General features: G+C 28.5%; 3 protein-coding genes across 6 annotated transcripts; 2 read left to right on the top strand and 1 right to left on the bottom strand.

Annotated features, from left to right (window-relative positions):
* The first annotated feature begins 25 nt into the window (after positions 1 to 25).
* Positions 26 to 3,470, top strand: LOC105146948 (RAS oncogene family member Rab30). Of its 2 annotated transcripts, XM_087416712.1 has the most exons (6): positions 26 to 561; positions 1,197 to 1,280; positions 1,352 to 1,535; positions 1,623 to 1,774; positions 1,845 to 1,899; positions 1,993 to 3,470. In XM_087416712.1, the coding sequence occupies exons 1-6, from the start codon at positions 475 to 477 to the stop codon at positions 2,043 to 2,045; spliced, it is 615 nt and encodes a 204-aa protein (XP_087272838.1). In that variant the 5' UTR covers positions 26 to 474; the 3' UTR covers positions 2,046 to 3,470. The 2 variants fall into 2 exon arrangements, with proteins under 2 accessions (XP_087272838.1, XP_011055923.1); XM_011057621.2 differs by having other exon boundaries at positions 28 to 561; positions 1,845 to 3,470.
* Positions 3,471 to 3,951: 481 nt separating this feature from the next.
* LOC105146947 (retinol dehydrogenase 12) lies at positions 3,952 to 21,564 on the bottom strand. 3 transcript variants are annotated; one of them, XM_011057620.2, is made up of 7 exons: positions 21,374 to 21,564; positions 7,936 to 8,390; positions 7,258 to 7,365; positions 7,006 to 7,179; positions 6,719 to 6,932; positions 6,401 to 6,596; positions 3,952 to 6,322 (listed from the first exon to the last, which is right to left on the bottom strand). In XM_011057620.2, exons 2-7 carry the CDS (start codon positions 8,084 to 8,086, stop codon positions 6,128 to 6,130), a joined length of 1,038 nt encoding a protein of 345 aa, XP_011055922.1. In that variant the 5' UTR covers positions 8,087 to 8,390; positions 21,374 to 21,564; the 3' UTR covers positions 3,952 to 6,127. The 3 variants fall into 3 exon arrangements, with proteins under 3 accessions (XP_011055922.1, XP_087272825.1, XP_011055921.1); XM_087416699.1 differs by lacking the exon at positions 21,374 to 21,564 and adding an exon at positions 19,677 to 19,846 and having other exon boundaries at positions 6,401 to 6,581; XM_011057619.2 differs by lacking the exon at positions 21,374 to 21,564 and adding an exon at positions 19,677 to 19,843.
* Positions 8,378 to 14,025, top strand: LOC147910995 (uncharacterized). Its single transcript, XM_087416686.1, has 2 exons — positions 8,378 to 13,641; positions 13,703 to 14,025. The coding sequence occupies exon 1, from the start codon at positions 11,596 to 11,598 to the stop codon at positions 13,480 to 13,482; it is 1,887 nt and encodes a 628-aa protein (XP_087272812.1). The 5' UTR covers positions 8,378 to 11,595; the 3' UTR covers positions 13,483 to 13,641; positions 13,703 to 14,025.
* Positions 21,565 to 21,612: the final 48 nt, after the last annotated feature.

Below are 21,612 nucleotides of genomic sequence, written 5' to 3'. Positions count from 1 at the left end.
AGATTCTCTCGATAACTAAGTGAGGATCGCGTGCAGCGATGAGCGCGACGACGATACCGAGGTAGTCGCCATCGGTTTCTCTTGGCCCCCTTTCTCTTTCCTTCTCTCTCTCTCTCTCTCTCTCTCTCTCTCTCTCTCTCTCTCTCTCTCTCTCTCTCTCTCTCTCTCCCTCCCTCCCTCCCTCCCTCCCTCCCTCCCTCCCTCCCTCCCTCCCTCCCCTTCCTCGAGACTCTCGAGAGCGAAACCGAGAAGGTGAGCGCGCGCGTAGGTTCGTGTGTGTGCGTGCAGCGTGCGTGACATTCGCGCGGCCCGCCGTCGAGGTGAACGGTTGCGGAAAGTCCGGCGGTGCCGTTGGTGTCGAAGTCTCCCCCCCCTTCCCCTCTGCACGGATGCGCCGTCCTTGTTGAGCGGGCGATTCGCGAGCGCGGACCTCCGCCGTGGACCTCCGCCTCCTGGTGCCGAACAGTGGAGAACATGGAGGACTACAAGTTTCTCTTCAAGGTCGTGCTCGTGGGGAACGCCGGTGTGGGCAAAACCTGCCTAGTGCGACGATTCACTCAGGTGCGTCAACGTGACGTCCCTCCGATCGGCGATTCCTCTCTTTTTTTCTCTCTCCTTTCCCGTTACGGGTTACGAAAACCTCAACGAGAGCTTGTCATCGAACGAGAGGCATTCTCGTGGGACCTCCTACCTTCTCCCTCGCGTACGCAGAATTCATGCACGAACGGAATTTCCCGGAAAGAGTGGAAAGTTCATTATTTATGCATCCTGGAGATGATGTCATTTACATATGTCGAAAGTTATAAGTTTTGAAGCCGATCTACCGTGGTTTATTTGCTAGTGATGAGCCATTTGATGCATCATATTTTCAGTTCATATTTTATGTCAGCCTATATTCATGTCAGCCTATATTTATGTCAGCCAGAAACTTTCTAAAATTTATTTCCATTGAGAGATCTTTAAGAGATCGCTCTCAAAACTCGAATCATCTCTTATAATAGAATGCATTACAACTATTTTTATAATGTCTTTCTTAGGTGACATACATATGCTAAAATTATAAGATGATGAAAAATCATATCATTAAATGGATATGTAATTTAGCAGAGACATTGAAGTGATACTGGCATGTCTAATTTTAATATAATTATTTTATATAATTTCTATGATTTTAGTGTGAATATTTTAATTTGTAGGGTTTATTTCCACCTGGACAAGGTGCAACAATTGGAGTTGATTTTATGATTAAAACTGTTGAAGTCGAAAATGAAAAAGTTAAGGTATACAATCTATATGCGATATGTGCGTTAGATATATATATATATAATCTATTGTTGAATATTTTTTTCAGTTGCAAATCTGGGATACTGCAGGTCAGGAAAGATTTCGTTCCATTACTCAAAGTTATTATAGATCAGCACATGCATTGATATTAGTTTATGATATTTCTTGTCAACCTACATTCGATTGTTTACTAGATTGGTTGAGGGAAATCGAAGAATATGCAAGTAATAAAGTTCTTAGGATATTAGTAGGTAAATGAAAAACATAAAGATTATAAGTTAACATGTATGTTTCTCTCCTATCATTGAGAAATTATACAATTTTTATATGTTAATTAGGGAATAAAATTGATCGAGAAGATAGAGAGATACCAACACACGTGGGAGAGGATTTTGCACAAAGGCACGGCATGTACTTTTTAGAAACGTCCGCTAAAGAGGCGGAAAACGTAGAGAGATTATTTATGGAAATAGCAGCTGAACTTATGGAGGTAAGCGAGCGTATTTTATTTAAGATTATTTCATTTTAGAATATTTTGCAGTGCTCGTATGTTATTTTAGCAAGCACGCTGTAAGGAATTACCTCGGTATGAAACGAATACAACTTCAATAAACGGTAAAACGACGTCAATCGGTGATAGTAGTAATTGCGGTTGTAGCAGACTCTCTTAAATAATTTTTATATGTTATATTATACCTTTTTTTATAGACACGGTGATTGAAATCGAGCGTATCATATTTGATAATTTAGGGAACGTATAGTACACGTATATCTTTGATACACAGTGTTATTGTTTAGTGTTATGATATTATATGCTACGTTGCTTTATACTATGTTGTAAGATATATTTAATATTTAAAACAAGAATTTAAATATATCATTAAGCACTCTAGCTTTTAGGACATTAAATTTTTATAGATATATAGCGTAGTTTTACGCTCTCTTATCGCGCATTTTATTTAATTAAAGTAATACTGCTTGATATATATATTAAATATATTGTTTAAGCATTTATTTCCATATGCAATGGAAATTTTATTTAATATAATTGTAGTATTTCTCTTTTGTTATTATACTTCGAAAGTACAAATAGTTATTACCACAATGGATTTTGGTAACTTGTCCAAAATCTTATTAGTAATAATAAGATTTTTACAACATGTCACACAAGCCTACGATGTATAAAGTTATTTCTAACGTGCAATATTTATATGTGTTTATCACAACTATTTTGAAGAAGACAGCTCACAATATGCTCCTAACAGCATGTTAAAATTAAAGCATAAATGATATTGTAACTCTGCATACAATAATCAACGAAAATAATTTTTATTTTAATGAATTATTTAGTAATAATTTAAACAAGTGATAACAAGATATTATTATTAAATAACTTTTAGCATTTATATGATCAGATTTTTGTTATATAATATTTAATTTATAATTCGTGGATCTTATAAACAGTATGTGGTTGAGTATTAATTATTCTATATACATTTCGTATAATATTAAAATGTCTAGTCTTTTTTCACATTTCTTTTATACTCTATGGCTACGATCCGATTCACGCTCACAATTCTTAAAAATCATTTCATCCTTGTTGTTTGTTAAATGAAGACAAACGATGCTCATGAGCATTGTCAGCATAAATCGGACCACGGCCTATATGTATCAATATAACACAATCGTTATAAGTAATATGTATTTTATTATGAATTTCTTGTTAGATAATACTTTCTAATTTTTTAAATAATCTGTAGTTTATTAGTATTAATTATCATTATAAATTGTTTCTTTTATGTAAGTTGTATGTATGAATTCACTGGGATAAACATTTATCTTTTTTACAGCAAAAAGAAATTAAATTAGTCTTTGAAATTGTTATATATCTAATTTTTATTTATCTATAATAGTAGTTTTCAATCAAATTTTGATTGAATAAGTTCTGAGAAAATGCATAACTTATATGTGTGTTAGATGTTTATATAAAAATTAAAGTATTTTCCTTTCTTCGATATCTGTAATTAAGATCTTTTTAACATAGTTAAGTTTATATACTAGCTATTCAATTTGAAATTACTCCAAAGATTTTATGTTACAAAAACGTTTTGTTATATAATTACATAGTGTAAGTTATTAATAATGCAATATAAATCGACTTGTAATAAAAACTATATTAGTCAAAACATATATATCAATTTTCTTGGTATGAGATTAATATTGTGTTATCGTATTAATAGAAAATTATATATACAGGGCGTATATATTGCGAATCAAAATACAGCAAGAAAGTTTTAAAAAAAAAATTAATTAAAAGCATTTGCCACTTTTTGTTCTAAGCTAGTACTTTTTGAGATATAAAGGTTTAAAACTGCTGCTTATTCATGAATCGCTTATCGATAGTTGTTATGACGACTTACAAGTAGCTGTTTAATCGTGACTTGTATAATTGGCAAATTTCGAATCATTATATCTTAAAAACTATTGATTGGAAAGAAAAATGGCAAATACTTTTTAAATATATTTTTTGAGAACTTTCATGCTATTTTAATTCATAAATCTCGGACGCTCTATAGAGGTTAGAATACATAACAATGCACGGGCGATGCACATGCCATTTGTCCTTAGTTATAGTAGATTTTATAAAAATTATATAGTCAATACAAATTTATATCACACATTATATATTTCTAATATAAAAAAATCAATCAAAATTTATTACTAAGTTACATATAAGATTTATAGCAGATATATTTTCATTGACTTTTACATAAGTTTTTAAATACGAATTTCTGTATTTTTATATTATATGTATAATATAATATAAAAATCTCTCTTAATATACGCGCATCGAAATATAATCATACTGCTACGTAAAATATTGAATAAAATATTTTATTTATATTATTGATTGTGAAAATGTCTGTGTCGCAACAGTTTCAGAGTACTTAAGCGATTAAAGTTGATTATGAAAATGTCTGTGTTGTAATAGTTAAAGAAGCAGTAAGCGCGCGCGCGCGTGTGGTGTGTGAAGTTTAATGTAATTGATATAATCAAACAAACGTTTCACGTTCAAGAAAATTATGCTCCTACTCACTCATTATTATTTTCAGATTGTAACATTAGATCTTGCTTCCGATGTCACCATTTGAAATAATAGTGATGAGGAAACAGGTACTTTAAATCAGCTTGCATACTAATCATTGCATACACGTTTGCATACTAATCACCTTCATTAATTTTCATAGCTCAGCTAACATTTTTAATGCTTAATGATTGTATATTTTTAACTCATAGAGCTAAATATAGATTTTACATTGAAATTGCGACAGTCAAAAATTAAAATCAAGTTTAATGTTTGTCTTTTCTTATTTCTTAAAAAAAAAATAAATTATGACTTTAAAAACACAATCAATACGAACTAGAAATTAAACGCCTATACTGGTCGAAGTTTAATCTTTAATGCTTTGTCTCAGTAGTTTAAAGGCTTAGGACGGAATACAAGAGATCCGGGTTTGACTCCAGACCAAGGTAATATTTTTTGCAATAAATTTATTTACAGTTTTTCAGTATATTAATAATTTTCAGTATATCTTTCTAATATGATACCTGATTGATCAAATTATTAAAAATTACTTGTCAATTTAATTTAATTTATGATAATATTACAGCATAATTCAATTGCGTTTATAAGTCTAGAAAACCAATTCGGCGCGCAGTTCGGCGAATAATCGCAAATATGATAAATATGCATGAATGCATGTACATATATAATATATATATATTAGGTGCGCAACTAAGTTCTCGCTGTTATTTTGATGGCATTTTCATGAAAATAACAGCGAGAACTTAGTTGCGCACCTAATATATAACATCGAATTATTTAAGATCCAGCTTCGATTGGAGGTATAGGCAATAATTTAATTTTTAGTTTGTATTATTGTGTTCTCACATGTTCTCACGGTCTAAAATGAGATTCTTGTTGAACCTTGAAATTTCCTTAGTTTTTTTTTCAGTTTTTTTCGTGCTGACGAAGTACAAGACGTGATATACTTTATGTTAAAAGAAACTTTTTCCTTTTCCGTCTGATAGATAGTTATTTTGCAGAAGAGCAGATTGAAGTTATATGAATAAAAAAAATTATTTATCGAATATAATTTTATTAAAGAAAAAAGTTGTTTGTTTTAGCATAAAGTATACAAGTATCTTGTGAATGCGAATTTTGAATCCTGTATATTAATTCATTCTTAAATCCGAATAGAATTACTATTTCTTCATAAATTACAACTTGCTAGATGCCAAAATATATGATTTCCAATTCATAGTTATTTGTAATACAAACGAGAAAAAATAATCGGCATTATGAAGAAGGAAGTATTGCTATTTTTAAAAAAGGATTATTTAAAAAAAAATGTATTTAATATTTATTTATGTAAAGTAATATCTAACAATAATAACATCTGTTCAAAATACTATAGAATAGGAATATTTGCATGTCACAAAAAACTTATTTCATATATATATATATATATATATATATATATATATATATACATCATTTCAGTAAAGAATGATTTAGCTAAAAGAATTCTTTTACGTCTTTCTAAAGTTTATCGTCTGTCATCTTTTCTAATATTTTCATACATATTCAATGTTGCGTGTGTAATCGGTTATTTGCATTTTCTAGTTAAAATTAGAATAGACGCATCGCATGAATGTTTTAAATGTAAAAAAAAAAAAATTAATTTTTAATATAAATTTATTGAAAATAAGTGCGCGATATATTCAATGATGAATTATTTAATAAGACATGGAATAAAGAAATATACTGTGTATATTTTCGTTACAAATATTGGAAAAAATTTTCTAAATATATTTGTTTTAAGGACAATTCAAATAATCGTTTCCGAACTTCCTCTTTGAGGGCTAAGTAAGGAACAGCCATTTCTTTACAATTACTAATATATATCCCACCTTTTTTTTCAAGATCTTTGCTAATTGCAGCATATGTTACTGTAGTTGCTCCTTGATTAGTTGTCTGCGACAGTAAAGTAATAGTAAATGAATTGATAATAGTGGAGAATTTAAAAAATTTGGTATATATATATATTGTTACCTTCCATCCAACCATAAGCCATTTGTTCCAAGCTAATAAAGTTTCTTTGAATAAATCTGTTTTCACTATGCCCGGATGCACGGAATATACTAATATATTCAACGATTTTTCTTTAAACAGTTTCTGCAATGTTATCGTAGACATGGTCTGTGCTAATTTACTTTGTCCATACGAATCATGCCTGCAAATTAGTTCCCTGCATAATAAAATAATTGTTTAAGTTCTAAGAAAATTCACATGTCATATATTAACGAATAATCTTAAATTCATCATCGAAATAAATGAAAAAAGATAGCTTAACAATATTTTTATGATTACTTGTCGAAATTATTGATGTAGTCAAAATTTATGGTGCCGAGGTCATGAGCGCATGAAGAAACATTAACAATTCTACTACATTCTTCCGAATGCCCTCCAGTTTTCAATAATGGCAGAAGAAGAGACGTTAGTAAAAAATGTGATAAATAGTTTATCATCCATTGTTCTTCGTATCCGTCTTCTGTATTTTTATAGGCAGAAAACATAACACCAGCTAAAAAAATAATCTTTTTTACACGCAATCAACATTCTATGTCAGAATAGAGTTAAAATGTCTACTCACTTACCATTGTTAATTAATATATGAATTTTATCATAATCCGCTTTTATTTGCTTTGCAAATTTTTTGACTGATTCGAGAGAGGAATTGTCAAGTTTATAAACCTTTGCTCGTCCACTAATGACACCAGATTCTCTAATCTGGTGGATAATATTTTCACCCGCGCTAATTACTCTACAAGCTAATATATTTCCATGTATTGACATGTTAGATATATTGACAATAGAATACTACATCAACAATAACTTAAATAATTTACCGATTATAACTTCCATGTCACACTGTAACAATTGCTCAACTATTTTCGCTCCTATACCTCTAGAACCACCAGTTACAATTGCAATTTTATTCGGCTTTGGAAATAAATCTAAAAAAAGAATATGAACAAAATAATACAAATATTATAATTATGTAATATTAAAAATTATGCTTCATTAATCGTATTCTATAAATAGCGAATTTTGAAAAAGTATATTATAAAAAACGAAGAATTAAATGTTACATTGTTAAATATTATCCAATTGTAAAAGATTTTTTTTTTATTTCAAAATAATTTTCATATATTCCTGATAAGGAGACGAAGAATTTTACGTGTTAATATAATTTTGCACAATAAAATCAATATCTCCAGAATTTATTGTGACTCTCTAATTTATATACAAAATAAAATAAAAATAAAATATTTAATACATAAATATTTGTATACACAGTGTCGTATTCATTTATTTATTTAATATTTAATTTCTACTGCAATATCATTAAAAATTTTATTTGTATATCCCTTTTCTGGAATATTAAATAATATACAAATAAAATTTCGAAAAATTATGCATGTATTGCATCATTTAAAACACTCAATACCTTCGTACAGAGAGTAGTTTAAATAATGCAATGTGTGTAAAAATATGTAAAATTTATATCTTTCTTTTTTTCTTACCTATTTTATTGTATTTGGCGTTGAATACATCGTAACCATGATACTTTAGTCCAATATAATAATATTTTATGTTGCAGAATATGCATGTTTTATGATAACAAGTGATGCTGAGCACAATAGAGATACAAATTAGTGACACTTCAAATAACATTGTTACATGAAGTCGTTAGATAACAATCATATATTTAATATTCTCGGCACAATACGAATATTCATGAATCGAAATACCAACTTTAAGTTCAAGTTATATTGAAATTCACGTCTCTAAAGAAATTGCAGTCCAAACCGATCACCGTTAGGCACCACTGTTACTCGCTCCACATCCGTACTTTCCAGCTGCATCAACCGTTATGCGTACAGAATCGTTCGTTGCAGACTATATATATAGAGAATGTCGTTTTGAGAAATACCACTTGGGGTTCTCTGTTCCCTTCTCTGATAGTTGTATAAGTGTCCTTCATATAAGAAAGTGCAAAAATTTCATTATCATGACGGAGAATAATAGCGTATAGACAATATTTAAAGTATTTAAATTTTTCTGAAAGAATAGAATTATTTAAATATGCTCCAGTATTCTTAGTTATTTATATTTCATTAGATTGTATTTTTCATCATTTATTTCACTAATAAAATAATACCTGCTACCGATATATATTATTAAATATTACAAATATTATACTTATATATTATTAAATATTACAAATATTACAAATATTAGTTATTAGATATTACAAATATTACGCAATTCATTCCTATTTGATAATAGACTGGAATTATATGTCTCAATTTTTGAGTAAACAATAAACAAAACGATATGAATCGCGATAAATAATTTATTTGCTAAAAAAATTCGAAAATAAATTTTAGGAAGTTCATTTTCAAATTTAAATTCTGTCCGTTTCTGAAAAAAACTTTCTTTCATCATTTTTTCTTAATAACACAAAACGTGATAATCAATTAGCAATAAGTATGGTGTAAACATCCGTGTATATTTATGCATATTACTGTATGTTTCGCAAGTTTTATTTAAAAAAATCAGGATGGCAGTAGAAAATAATACTCAACAGAATAGAATATTCACTGATATTACATTGTAGTGCGTCTTCTCTATATTATCCTATAAGTTTTGTTCTACAATCACAGAAAGTGATAGGTAGTCAAAATTGTATCTAATATAAAAAACCCCTCTTTTAATAATTTTTAATATATATCTTATTTGCGTTGCTCGCACTTCAATTTCACTGCTTTATTTTAAAGTTGCTTCAAAAAATTTTCTAATCTGGAATTTTGACTATCTAGAAGGTCCAGGAATACTCAGGTAATTTTTCACGTAAGATTTTTCATTTTTCAAGTAAGATTTCGATAAATATCCTACGTTGTAGAAAATCTTTTCCTTACTATCCTGTAGATTTCATGGCTTTAATTATAGAAAATGACAAATGTAATCTTATGAAATTCCTATTTTTTACTAATTTTCAATATACAGTTTATTTATGTTGTTTGTACTTCAATTTACTTAAAAGTTGCATTTAAACAAATTTTTAATCTTACCTGAAATTTTGAACAAAAAATATATGAAAAATTGATAAAATCTCAGATGTTTTTCGTAAGATAAATAATAATTTCGTAAGATAGATAATTAATAAACTTCTGTCTCTAGGAAAATAGAATTCTTGTTAGATTCTTTATGTGACTTTTCAGACACTTGCATGATATATAAATTTAAACTACATAACTTAATTCTATTATTTATAACAGAACAACAAGTCATGATTTTGTGCAATTATCAAGAATTAAATCGACGCAATTATCGAACATATTAAACCTATAATTATATCGCGAAAGAATTTTGTAAATTCATCATCCTTTATTATAAGATTATTTACGAGATTATACGTTTTCTTATTTTAAATTTATTTTAAGTTCTAAACTTTTGATAATAAATGTCCATGCATAAATCAATATTCCATCAATAATATAAAACGATTCCATAAATCACAATTTTTTTTTATCTATTAATAATATAAAACGATTTATAATACTGTATAAAAATATGAATGAAAACGCAAAAATTTTCGGAAGAAATTTTTATATTTATGAATAAATATAATAAATTATATTATTTATAATCATATTATTTATAATATAAAAGATTACATCTCATTAAAAAAAAGTTTTTTTTTGTATCTTCCGTCCAAAAAAAAGACTTTATCTAAATGATAATAAATGATTTATCTAAATCTAAATGAGTTCTATAATTTAATTGTATTACAAATGAACAATATAATTTGTATATTCTGTCATTGTATAGAACGTCTGATAATACAATTTTGAAGATAATTTAATGATATATCAATAAGTTGTCTAATATATTAATTTTAGAGGAAAAAAATGTTTAAATGATTAAAATATGTAAAATATCTAGCTCGAGGTTGCTAAGCAAAAATTAATAGTTAGATAAAAAATGAGATAAATAAATTTTTTTATCTATAAATTAATCAAAACGTTTCTGATTAATTTATAGATGAAAAACTAATTCCGATTAATTTATAAATATAAAACTTATTTACCTCATTTTTTAAATGTATGTTGTAATAAATTAGTTTATTTTTTAAAGTCCAATGAACGTTGCTCATGTTTTTTGACCTTTCTAATTATTAATATTTAAATGATATCTAAAGAATTCTTAAATCTGATATACCTTACAGTTTTTTATTGAAAAAATACTTGCATTAAGAAATGTTATATATGAATGCCACACAAATCAAATTAATTAATTTTTACACAAACGAAATTGTATTAACAAAATATATCTCCTTTAAACTTGTGTCAATAAAGAGCAAGCGCATTAATACTTAACAAATTACAATGCATTCTATAAAAGAATTACAAAAATAGATGATCCATTTCAGCTTTTATTAAGCTGATTAAATTATCAGTGGATTTAGAAATGATAACTTATAGATTAAAAATGTATTATATCATATCTCAAAATTCTATAAAAAATAGAAAAATTTTATAGATTGTTCTATTATTACGTCTGACTATCTGTGTAAAATTTGAGCACAAGTCTCTTATTAATTTAAAAGTTTTTTAATTTCTTTCTTAGCCCTGATTCTTGTAAAATTGCATTTTGTAGTTATTTGTAAATTTGATAAGATCGTAACATTACGAATTAAATAAAATTTTTCGTATATACTAATGAAACTAATAAATGTTCGAATAAAAATTTGGATGTATATACTCGCATTTAAAAGTTATTTAGGAATTTAACTTTGACATTATGTGGCAAAAGGAACAAGATAGAATCGGTAAAAAAATCTCTAATCTGCGGGCTAAATACATTCGCCAAGAAATTGTGAATATAAAACGTATTAATTATAATATTACGAAATGTGTGACCTTTGAGATGAATTGTGATACTTCCTATGCACCTTTAAAATTGAATACAGTTTCAACTAAAATCATGAATCCTGACAAAATTCATTCATCATACAATATTAATATCACTCCTGAAAGTTTTAATAGCAATTTTGATATAAGTAATATTAATAAACAATGGCTGATAAATCTGAGCAATGCTAAAGTTTCAGATAAAGCCTTAGCCTTACTACTAATTAGGTCAACAGTTTAATTTGCCTAATAACGTGGTTAGTAAGGATGGTATCACACGTGAGTTCATCAAACACGTGGAATATAATCTTTTCAGGGCTGATGATGAAAAATGTTAGGAATGAAACTGTCCAAATTCTTAAAGCTATTAAGAATTGTAATAGTAAATCTTGTGAAAATTCAATTTTATACGAAGGTGTAAGAGAGGTTAAGCGATTCATCTCAGAGAATCCTGATATTTTGATTACTAGAGCGGATAAAGGGAATACCACCGTAATTATGAGTCGTGATAGCTATAAAGAAAAAATGTATGAAATTCTTAATGATCATACTACATACGATTCAATCAAAAAAGATCCCACGAAGAAAATAACTGTTGAAATTGGTAAATTATTAAAAAATTGGAAAAATAAGAGGTACATTGATTCTAATTTATATAAAAAATTGTACGTTTCGGACGGCGAACTTCCGAGATCTTACGGTTTGCCAAAAATTCACAAAGAAGGTCACCCTTTAAGATTGATTGTCAGTTGTATTAATAGTGCTTTTTATCCACTGGCGACTTTCTTAAAGGAAATCATTGACAATAATAATATAAAAAATTTCAGTTTCGTTAAAAACAGCTTTGATTTAGTAAATAAACTCAATGGAAAAGCAATTGATACAAATTTTAGTATTATATCATTTGACGTGGTCTCCATGTACACGAATATTCCGACCGAATTAGTATCAAAAAGCATTGAACGCAGGTGGAATCTTATGGAGAATAAGACTTCGATTCCTTTACATGAATTTATCAAAGCAATTATGATTATAATTAATTCTACATTTTTTAGTTTTGATAATAAAATATTTAAACAGATTTTTGGCATGCCAATGGGTTCTCCTTTGTCCCCCATACTGGCGAACATTGTTTTACAAGATTTTGAACAAGAAATCATTACCAAGAATAACATTAATTTATCGTTTTATTTTCGTTATGTGGACGATATTGTATTAGCTATACACAAAGAAAAAGTTGAAGGAGTTCTAGAATTGTTTAACTCATATCACGAAAGGCTTAAATTTACTGTGGACTTTGGCGATGATAACGGCATACATTTCCTAGATGTTAAATTAATGAGACAGGAAGGAAATATCATCTTCGATATTTATAAAAAACCTACCAATTCTGGGAGATATCTGAATTATTTTTCGAATCATCCGTTAGAACATAAAAGGGGAGTTATTATTGGGCAATTTGATAGAATTCTATTCTTATCCCATCCTATATTTCATGAAAAAAACATCTCTGAATTAATTCACACGTTTCTAAGTAATGGTTATCCTTTAAAGTTTATATTTTCTACAATAAATAATAGAATTAAAACGTTGGAAAACAGAACTAATTTAGATAAAAATCTTAAAGAAATTAATAATGAATGTGACTCTAATGTTACTTCTAAAAAATTTTTCACGTTACCATATTTGGGCAAAGTTTCGGAAAAATTTAAAAAACTTTCACATATGTACGGTTTTAATATAGCTTATAAACCAATGAATAAATTGAATACATTTATTAAGACAGGAAAGGATGCTTTGCCTAAGGATGACCAATGCGGAGTAGTTTATAAAATTAATTGCTTAAACTGTGAATCTTCTTATGTTGGCCAAACCAAAAGGAAATTAAAAACTCGGATTAAAGAACATAAGGCTGATATAAGAAAACCTTCTTCCGAAATTTCTGTGGTCTCACGTCACCGTATGAATGAGATGCATGAATTAGATTGGGATAATATAAGAATTTTAGATAGAGAACAATCTTTAGCGAAAAGAAGAATTTCGGAAATGATACATATAAAAAGACAAACAAGTGGTATCAATAAGCAAAGTGACACGGAAGGTTTGTCTGAGGTTTATTTTCCTCTTCTAAAAAAGGATGTCTCTTTCTGTTAATAAACAATTCTAGAACTTTCTAAAAATTTTGACTCAGATATATAAATAGTGGTAAAATATATGATAGGACAAATAACAACACATAATGTCACGACAAAATTCTAACTGTGTAAAAGAAATATTCGAGATTCATCGTTTGGTTTTTTTGCTGTAAAACAGGTAACGATTTTATTTCTTTATATTCCGACTAGAAGATTTTAATATATACAATTTTATTTAGAATCAGGAAATTCTTGTTCTACACTTTTCTTGATATGACAATTGACCGTGTAACATTACTGCATGAAGCATCTTCACATACAAAAGAACATGTTTATTTAATTACAACTCTCGACTGTTGAATTTAATGTCAACTAGATGTAACTCTGCGTTTTAAGAATATTATTGAATTACTGAAGATGGCCAGATTGTGGCCGAAACGTTTAATGTTTTAATGAATGTAATAATAATTAAATATCACAAACTATAACTTGTGCTGTGGTTTTTTATGCTCTTATTTTTTATATGTGTTAATATTAGAACCACGTTAGTTTCAAAATAAAAGTTATTTATTTAAAACTAGCTTTAAATATGACTATTCGTTGTATAAATCTATTATAAGCCAAATTATTTGTTTTTTGTGCAGTTAGTTAGGGCATATTTATAATAAAAATTTGTTGGATGTTATTAGCTGCCATTGAATCTCATATTGATCTTTTTGGCTGCTTCTTGGCTAATATATACTATACAGCCATCTAATATATTTAATCAAAATATATAAATCAACGCAGTAGTGATTGTAGCTCGCAGATAAAAGCATGATGTAAGAATACTAGGCGTAACATTACTCACAATAATAGTTGAATTTCTGATAATTAGTAAATTTTTAATAGCAGCTTTATATTAATTTATAAAATTTGAGATCAAATTTTAATTGATCACAAATGTTATCTTTTAACTACTTAAAATTTTGCATGAATATGTATAAATATATATAAACATATATAAATATTAGGTGTACAAAAAAGTTCTGAGCTTTAGATTTGATACAACCGAAATAACAATTTAAATTTTATATATCTTCCCGCCCTTTTGCGGTTTTAAAGCGTTAACATTTGGCCTTCTAAAATGCCATACGGTTTGGCGTTTGATGCACATAACCTAAAAAATCAGTAGTGTTCACGATGGCAATAACAAAAGAGCATATTCGATTTTCCATCCACTTCGCGTTTCATCTGAAGAAAAATGCTGCTGAAGCCACTGCAATGATTTGTGCTGCATATGGAGAGAACGCTGTAAGTCATGCTACATGTAAAAGACGGTATCAAAAGTTTCGCCAAGGAGATTTCAGTCTTAAAGATGAATCGCGTGCTGGACGCCCTGAAAAGATTGAAACGGACGAATTCTATCGTCAAGGAATTCGCAAGCTCCCCGAAATATGGCAAAAGGTCGTTGATGCAAACGGAGAATATTTCGCTGATTAATATTTTTTCGTTTGTTTTTGAATAAAGATTGAATTTTACAAAAAAAAGCTCAGAACTTTTTTGTACACCTATATATACAAATATTCATAAATATGTATAATTATATATGAAATATGTCCATCCTTTTTGCTTTTGTAAAATTACTTTTTAATATAATAGAAATAATAATAATAATGTGAAAACATTAAAAATAATTAAAAAGGTAATTTTCGCACTATTTGTTTTAGAAAAAATCAAGTTAAATAAAAAGAAATAAAAAAAATTACTTACGTATAATTATATAAAATTATGTATAATTATGTATGAGCAATTTTTTCCAAACTTGTCTTTATCTAAAACAAACAATGCGAAAATTATCCCTTCAATATTTTTATGTTTTCACATTATTATTGCTATTACACTAAAAAATAATTTTACAAAAGAAGGAAGGATGTATGAATATGTATGGACATATTTCATATATAATTATATATGTTTATGAGTGAGCGCTCGCTTATTGATATATTCTTCTAGATCTAAAATCTGAATGAGCTAAAAAAATACACCAATAACAATGAGCGGTCACTCAACTGTTGAATTCGCTGAATGCGCCCATTGATTGCACATTCTTGAAATTGATTTACTTGATTTTTTACATGGTTTTTTACATTATGAATAAAAATACATATGGATACATCGCCAAATCCAAATAAATGCGCAAAAAGTATATGCGGAAATATATGCAGAAGTATATACAGATAATTAATAAAAAACGAAAATAAAAAGAGAATAAAAACTACCATACGTCATAAGTGATGATAAGATAAAGGCAACTTGTTATTTGCAACATAGCAAAAGGAAAAAACTTAATTGATCAACAGTAAATATTAAAATGTGTGGTCATCTCATTTACATTTCACAGATCTCATCTTCACTTATTTCACTTATTTCACTTATTTCACTTATTTTCTTAGAGTTCTATTTTGGGGATTGAATTAAAAAAAATCTCTCTGTTAGAACAGAACTCTGTTAGAAAATCGAAGAAAGATCTCATTATGTTTTTTACTCTATCTTATATGGTTCTTACGAGAAATTAACGAGAAATTAAATACCGCGTAATAGCATATATAAAAGTTGATATCATAATTTAATTTAATTTAATTTAGTTTAGTTTATTGCAAAGCTTTATGAAAAAGACTACATGTTAACAGAGTAATAGACATAAAATATGATACAATAGACTATAGTTAACATAAGCATAAATACAAAGACAATAATAGCTTGCAAATGATTAGGCATCAGCAAAATTGCTGTTACAAAGCCTACCAGTAACAAAACCAGAATAGACAACAATGTAAAATAAGGTAAAAATGCAAAGATTTGCACATTTCGGGCCGATTTCGGTGCGTAATCCTCATTACCGCTCAAGGCCGAGCCGCCGGGCGCCACGCTCTGGCTCAGGAGCGTCTCAGTAGCTTAAACGTGCGAAGGTCGTTCCTTACGTTATTAAAGAATATTTTTTTTGCAAAATAATTTTTATTTCCTTAAAAAAATCAAATACTAAATTTTCTAAAACATTTTATCATAATAATTCTTGTCAGAAAATAATTGTTATAAATTTACATCGAGAAGTTTCTAGAATAACTAACACATTTGTCATAATAATTCTTGCCTACCAGAAATCATTCAATAATTGTTATAAATTTACATCGAGAAGTTCGGTTTCTGGTAGGCAAGAATTATTATGACAAAATGTTTTAGAAAATTTAGTATTTGATTTTTTTAAGGAAATAAAAATTATTTTGCAAGAAAAATATTCTTTAATAACGTAAGGTAATCTCCGCATGTTTACGCTACCGAGACGCTGCTGAGTCAGAGTCACGTGAGCCAAGCCTCGAGTACTAGTGAAGGTAGCGCGCCGGAATCGGCCGGAAATGTGTAAATCTTTGTAAGCACTGAGGTAAACTAATAGCTAAAATCATACACACACACGCGCGCAACACACTGATTTTATCAGTCTCGTTTAAATACTGGAAGTGACGCGATGAGATGCGAAGTAGCGGAACGAAAGGAAGACAAAAAAGAAGTTTTTATTGGAATCAGGAAAAGAATTAAAATATTTGACAGAGGTGTAGAAGAAAACGACACGGAACTTAGTGGACATATGAGGAAGGATAAGTAATCTTGGTATCGATAATAAGAGGATTAAGAGAGGAATGATGTTCAGAGTTCAACTGAAGGAGACGTCGCAGATATAGACGAGTATTGAAATGAAGGAGACAAAATACAAGACAACACAAATGCAAAATAAAATGTTGCCAAATCTTAAGCATCATTGATGCATCATTTTATTCTTTATGGAACGCAGCTTTGAAAGACATCTTACAGAACGATTTTTTTAAATATAATTTTCAAAAGATTTTAATGAGGTTTAAAAAGTCTTTAAAAAGTCATCTCGAAGAATTCTTCCTTACAATAATGCTCACTGAATGGGTATTCAATGCTCCAATTGTTATATTTTTAAACTATTGTTACGTAAATAATATACGTATTTTAAAATGTTAAAAAGACGCATAAGGATACAAAACGAAATACATCTTCTACATTTTTCTTACTGCAAATAGATCTACCTCTTTTCAAGTTTAGTATTTTCAATTTAAAGTGTTCTTATCATTTGGATTTCTATTTCTATTCCTTTTATATTATTTTTATATTACTTTTTGCCCCTACTTCTTTTCAATTAACTGTACTATTATTGCTCTAAAAAAAAATACAATTCGTATTTTACATCAATTTTATTCACATCTATTTTATGACTTATCGCCTTCTTTACACGATTAATCGTTCGATTTTAATTAGACAATGTAATAACATATGTTGACATAAGTTAGTCAAGTGTTTCTTTCAAAACGAAAAATGAATTCGTATTAAAAAATATCGGAATTATAAAGTTTTCAACTTTTTAAAATCTTATTTTTTTCTTTCGTCTATCTCTACAGTTTTTCGAATTCGGATTGTCGTGCGAAATAAAAATAGCCGAAACTTATCGTTACAAAAATTTTTCGTAAATCATCTTTACATTGCAAAAGTTATGAGACATAAGAAAATAAATGATTCATTTAACGATTAAATGTGTGATGATGAAATGTATTTTTCACATATATTTCTTAACATATTTAACTTAACGTATTTTTTTACATGACTTCCTCACGCATATCTTTGATGTCTCACTGTCAAATCAGACTTTGAAACATTGTCATTTTTATTTTCTCTTTTTTTAAATTTGCCCTCATATTCTATAGATAAAAATATGAGATATGTATTTCGTGAAAAAAATATCAAATTTTTTTATAAAGTTATTCATACTTATAAGTTGCAGAAATTATAAAAAAACGTCACTTATGCAAACATTTAAATAATTATATACCGTTGAAATCGTTAATCGAACAAAAAAAAATACAAGAAATCAATTTTAAAGATCTTAAATTGTTCTATGGATAAATTATTTTTACTTCAATTTCATATAAATAAATCATTTTCCATTTATTTACAATTTTTATTAACATTTTTCATCAACTCATCAATTAAAAAATTTTGTAAAAATATTATCATATTCGACATACGGTATACGGACCGCGTCGTCACATAGTAGAATTTTTTAATTATACAATTCATTCGAATTATATTTTTAAATTTTCAGGGTTATTTCATAAATTGAAATGGGAATACATTTTTACAATTGATGAGTTGATGATGAAAAATGTTAATCAAAAATGTAAAAAAATTACGCTACGTGACAATGTGGTTCCGTATACGTATGCCGAATATTTTTACAAAATTTTTTAATTGATGAGTTTCAATTTATGTAATTTTTCTTATGTGTTTTTTCGTTAAAATGTTTCCGCAAGTGATATAAGTTGACACAAACGTCATTCTATCTTTGTATTCCATGAGTAACGAAGATAGATCGATGCTTTACTTGTATTGATTTATGTTATCATATGGAAAACACTATTTACGTAAAAATGAATTTTTAGTACAAAAATGAAAATAAGAGATACAACCTCTAATTGATCTTGATCTCGACAAATATTATTCAAGATATGATTCTGAACAACATTCAAAAGGTTTTAATCATCGATCAGACATCTTGCGCAATGCTAATGCCGGCGATACTGTAACATTCGAGCCTTATAACTCGAGAAGTAGGTACTTAACGAAAAAATATTTTATTCTAGTGTTTTGGAAAGCTCTCGAAGTAAGCTACAAGAATATGCAATGAAAAATGGAGGTTCAAAAATAAAAAAGTTATTTGGGGTGGGACATTAAAATGGGACATCCCAAATAACTTTTCCCCCCTTTTTCACTATAATAAAATTTTTTCGTTAAGTACCTACTTCTCAAGTTATAAGGCTAGAATCTTACAATACTGGCATTAGCATTATGCAAGGTATTTCCCTGTATAGATTATGTTTACACGACTTGATTTATGCTGAAATTATAACATCGATATTATGAAATTGCCCAATTGTATCTATTTTTCTAAAGAATGAAATGACTTATTATTTGAATATACGTAATATATATATGTATATGTGTGTGCGCGCGCGTGTGTGTGTAATTTCAATTCATTTGCTTTTCATAGTTGATATTTCACTGAAGTGTACGAGTATATACAATATGTGGATTAAAATAAATTTAAATGATCGTACAGAACAGTGATCCTCGCAAAATGTAGCAATAAAATACAACCTGACGATATCAAAATGCTAGGCTTCGATTTTCTTTATAAACTCTTTGTGTTCGGATCCTTCTGGTCTTTCTGACATGTTAGTAGTAGAACAATGCTAGCAGTAAATTTACAACACAGCCTAAGTAGTTTGCTACTGCTAACAGCTGATACGGTTGGCGCATGTGCATCTTCAGCTCCGAGTGACAAATTCGATCTTTCTCGATTTTTTTCGAGTTAGATTTATCGAAGAATAAGAAGGACTATTGTAAAATTATATTTTCGATATTATTTTATTCGATTTTTATTAAAACGAAAAACTTCCAATTTTTTAGTCCATATACAAATTATGCTTTTATCAATAAATGCACGCTTGTATTTTTGGAATTTTATGGACCAGTCTCATCAACTTCAATTAACCGAATCAGTCGATTAAATATTAACCGTGATTAATCAATTCTGTTGAATAGCAAGTGCGATTGATCAGTTCCAATGTAACAATCGGTGATTAAATTGAAGTTAATGAGCTAATCCTGTAGTATCTAGGGCCATATTCGTATATTAGCCAATTGCCAGTACTGGAAATCTATAGTTCCGTTACGTATACTATATTCTGTTCAATGAGAGAATGATTTCGGTTTACGCAAGCGATGTAATACTGTACAATAAAGACCTGTTCAAAACGAGTTTTCATCCGATCCGAGGTCATTCTCTCATCAGGTCATTAAACAGAGTATATACTGTATTGACAACTGGCAGTAATATATTATCTAGGCATAGCTTAGATAATAGGTGTTTTCCAGCAAGGACACAGACACTGTGTAACACAGTGTATCATTTTATCCTTTTTTAACGTAGGCAAACAACAAGAATGTAATGATTCACTGTGTTATGACACTTGTATGTGACTGCCTTGCTGAAAAACACCCAATATCGTATATCAACATGTGTTAATCCATGATGCACTATGCACTTAATATTACTGTTGCTAAATCTATTCGAAAGTTATTCCTTATATTGCAATTTTCTCAATATTTTAGCTATAATCTAAGCTTTTTTGTATCTTCCTTTTGAAAACTCACTTGAAAATTCTCCTAAACTTTTTGTACTTCCCAAAAATTTTCCAGTAAAAACAAAAAATCTTCAAATCTAATAGAAATTCTACTAAATTGAAAATACTAGTTAATATGCAGTTTTCAGACAACATCGATTATATTCCAAAATTCATTGCCAGCGCTGAAAGTCTACAGTTTACGTTACGTATACTATATATTTTCAGGACTTATATAGCAGTGAATTTCGGAACACAACCATCATGTCTGGAACAAAATGCGAATAAAACGTCTCGAAAATATTTTAATAATTGCTTTAAAACGTCTTATAATACAAGTATAATTTAAGGAGATGCTAGAGTGGCCAAATTATTGGGATTTTGCAGATCAATATAAATTTTCGAATTTACTAAACGAAATAAAAAATCATTTTACAGGATTAAAGTATAGAAATATATTAGGTGTTGGAATTAATTCGTAGCGTTTTACAAGTGATGGGAAGTACTTTCATTAATGTATTTTTTAATGCTCATGTGAAATAAATAACATTCTTTCATTAAAAAACGCTACGAATTAATTCCAACACCTAATATATTTAATATAATACGCAAAATTTGGTAGTGCTGCAATAGATTTTTTATTAAAATAAAAAAAAGTTAAAAACTTACATTTTTTTTCAACTTGTAGAGCTGCAGTCATTGGACGTTTCTTTAATAAAAGGCTAATTCTACAATGTACTCTTTGTATCCTGTTTCTTGCTGTTTGTCTCTTGCCTTTTTGGTCAATAAGACAAAAGATAAACAGCAAAAAACAAAAAACAAAAAGCACATTGTAGAATTAGCCTTATAGCTCGTATGGACTAGAGTGGGTAAATCCGGATTTACAATAGGTGATTTATTCCTCATTG

Source organism: Acromyrmex echinatior, chromosome 1 (genome assembly GCF_024713525.1).
Source record: "Acromyrmex echinatior isolate Ae372 chromosome 1, ASM2471352v2, whole genome shotgun sequence".
Classification (NCBI taxonomy): Eukaryota; Metazoa; Arthropoda; class Insecta; order Hymenoptera; family Formicidae; genus Acromyrmex; species Acromyrmex echinatior.
Note: the sequence above shows the minus strand (reverse complement) of the source record. Positions and strands in the feature narration are given on the sequence as shown.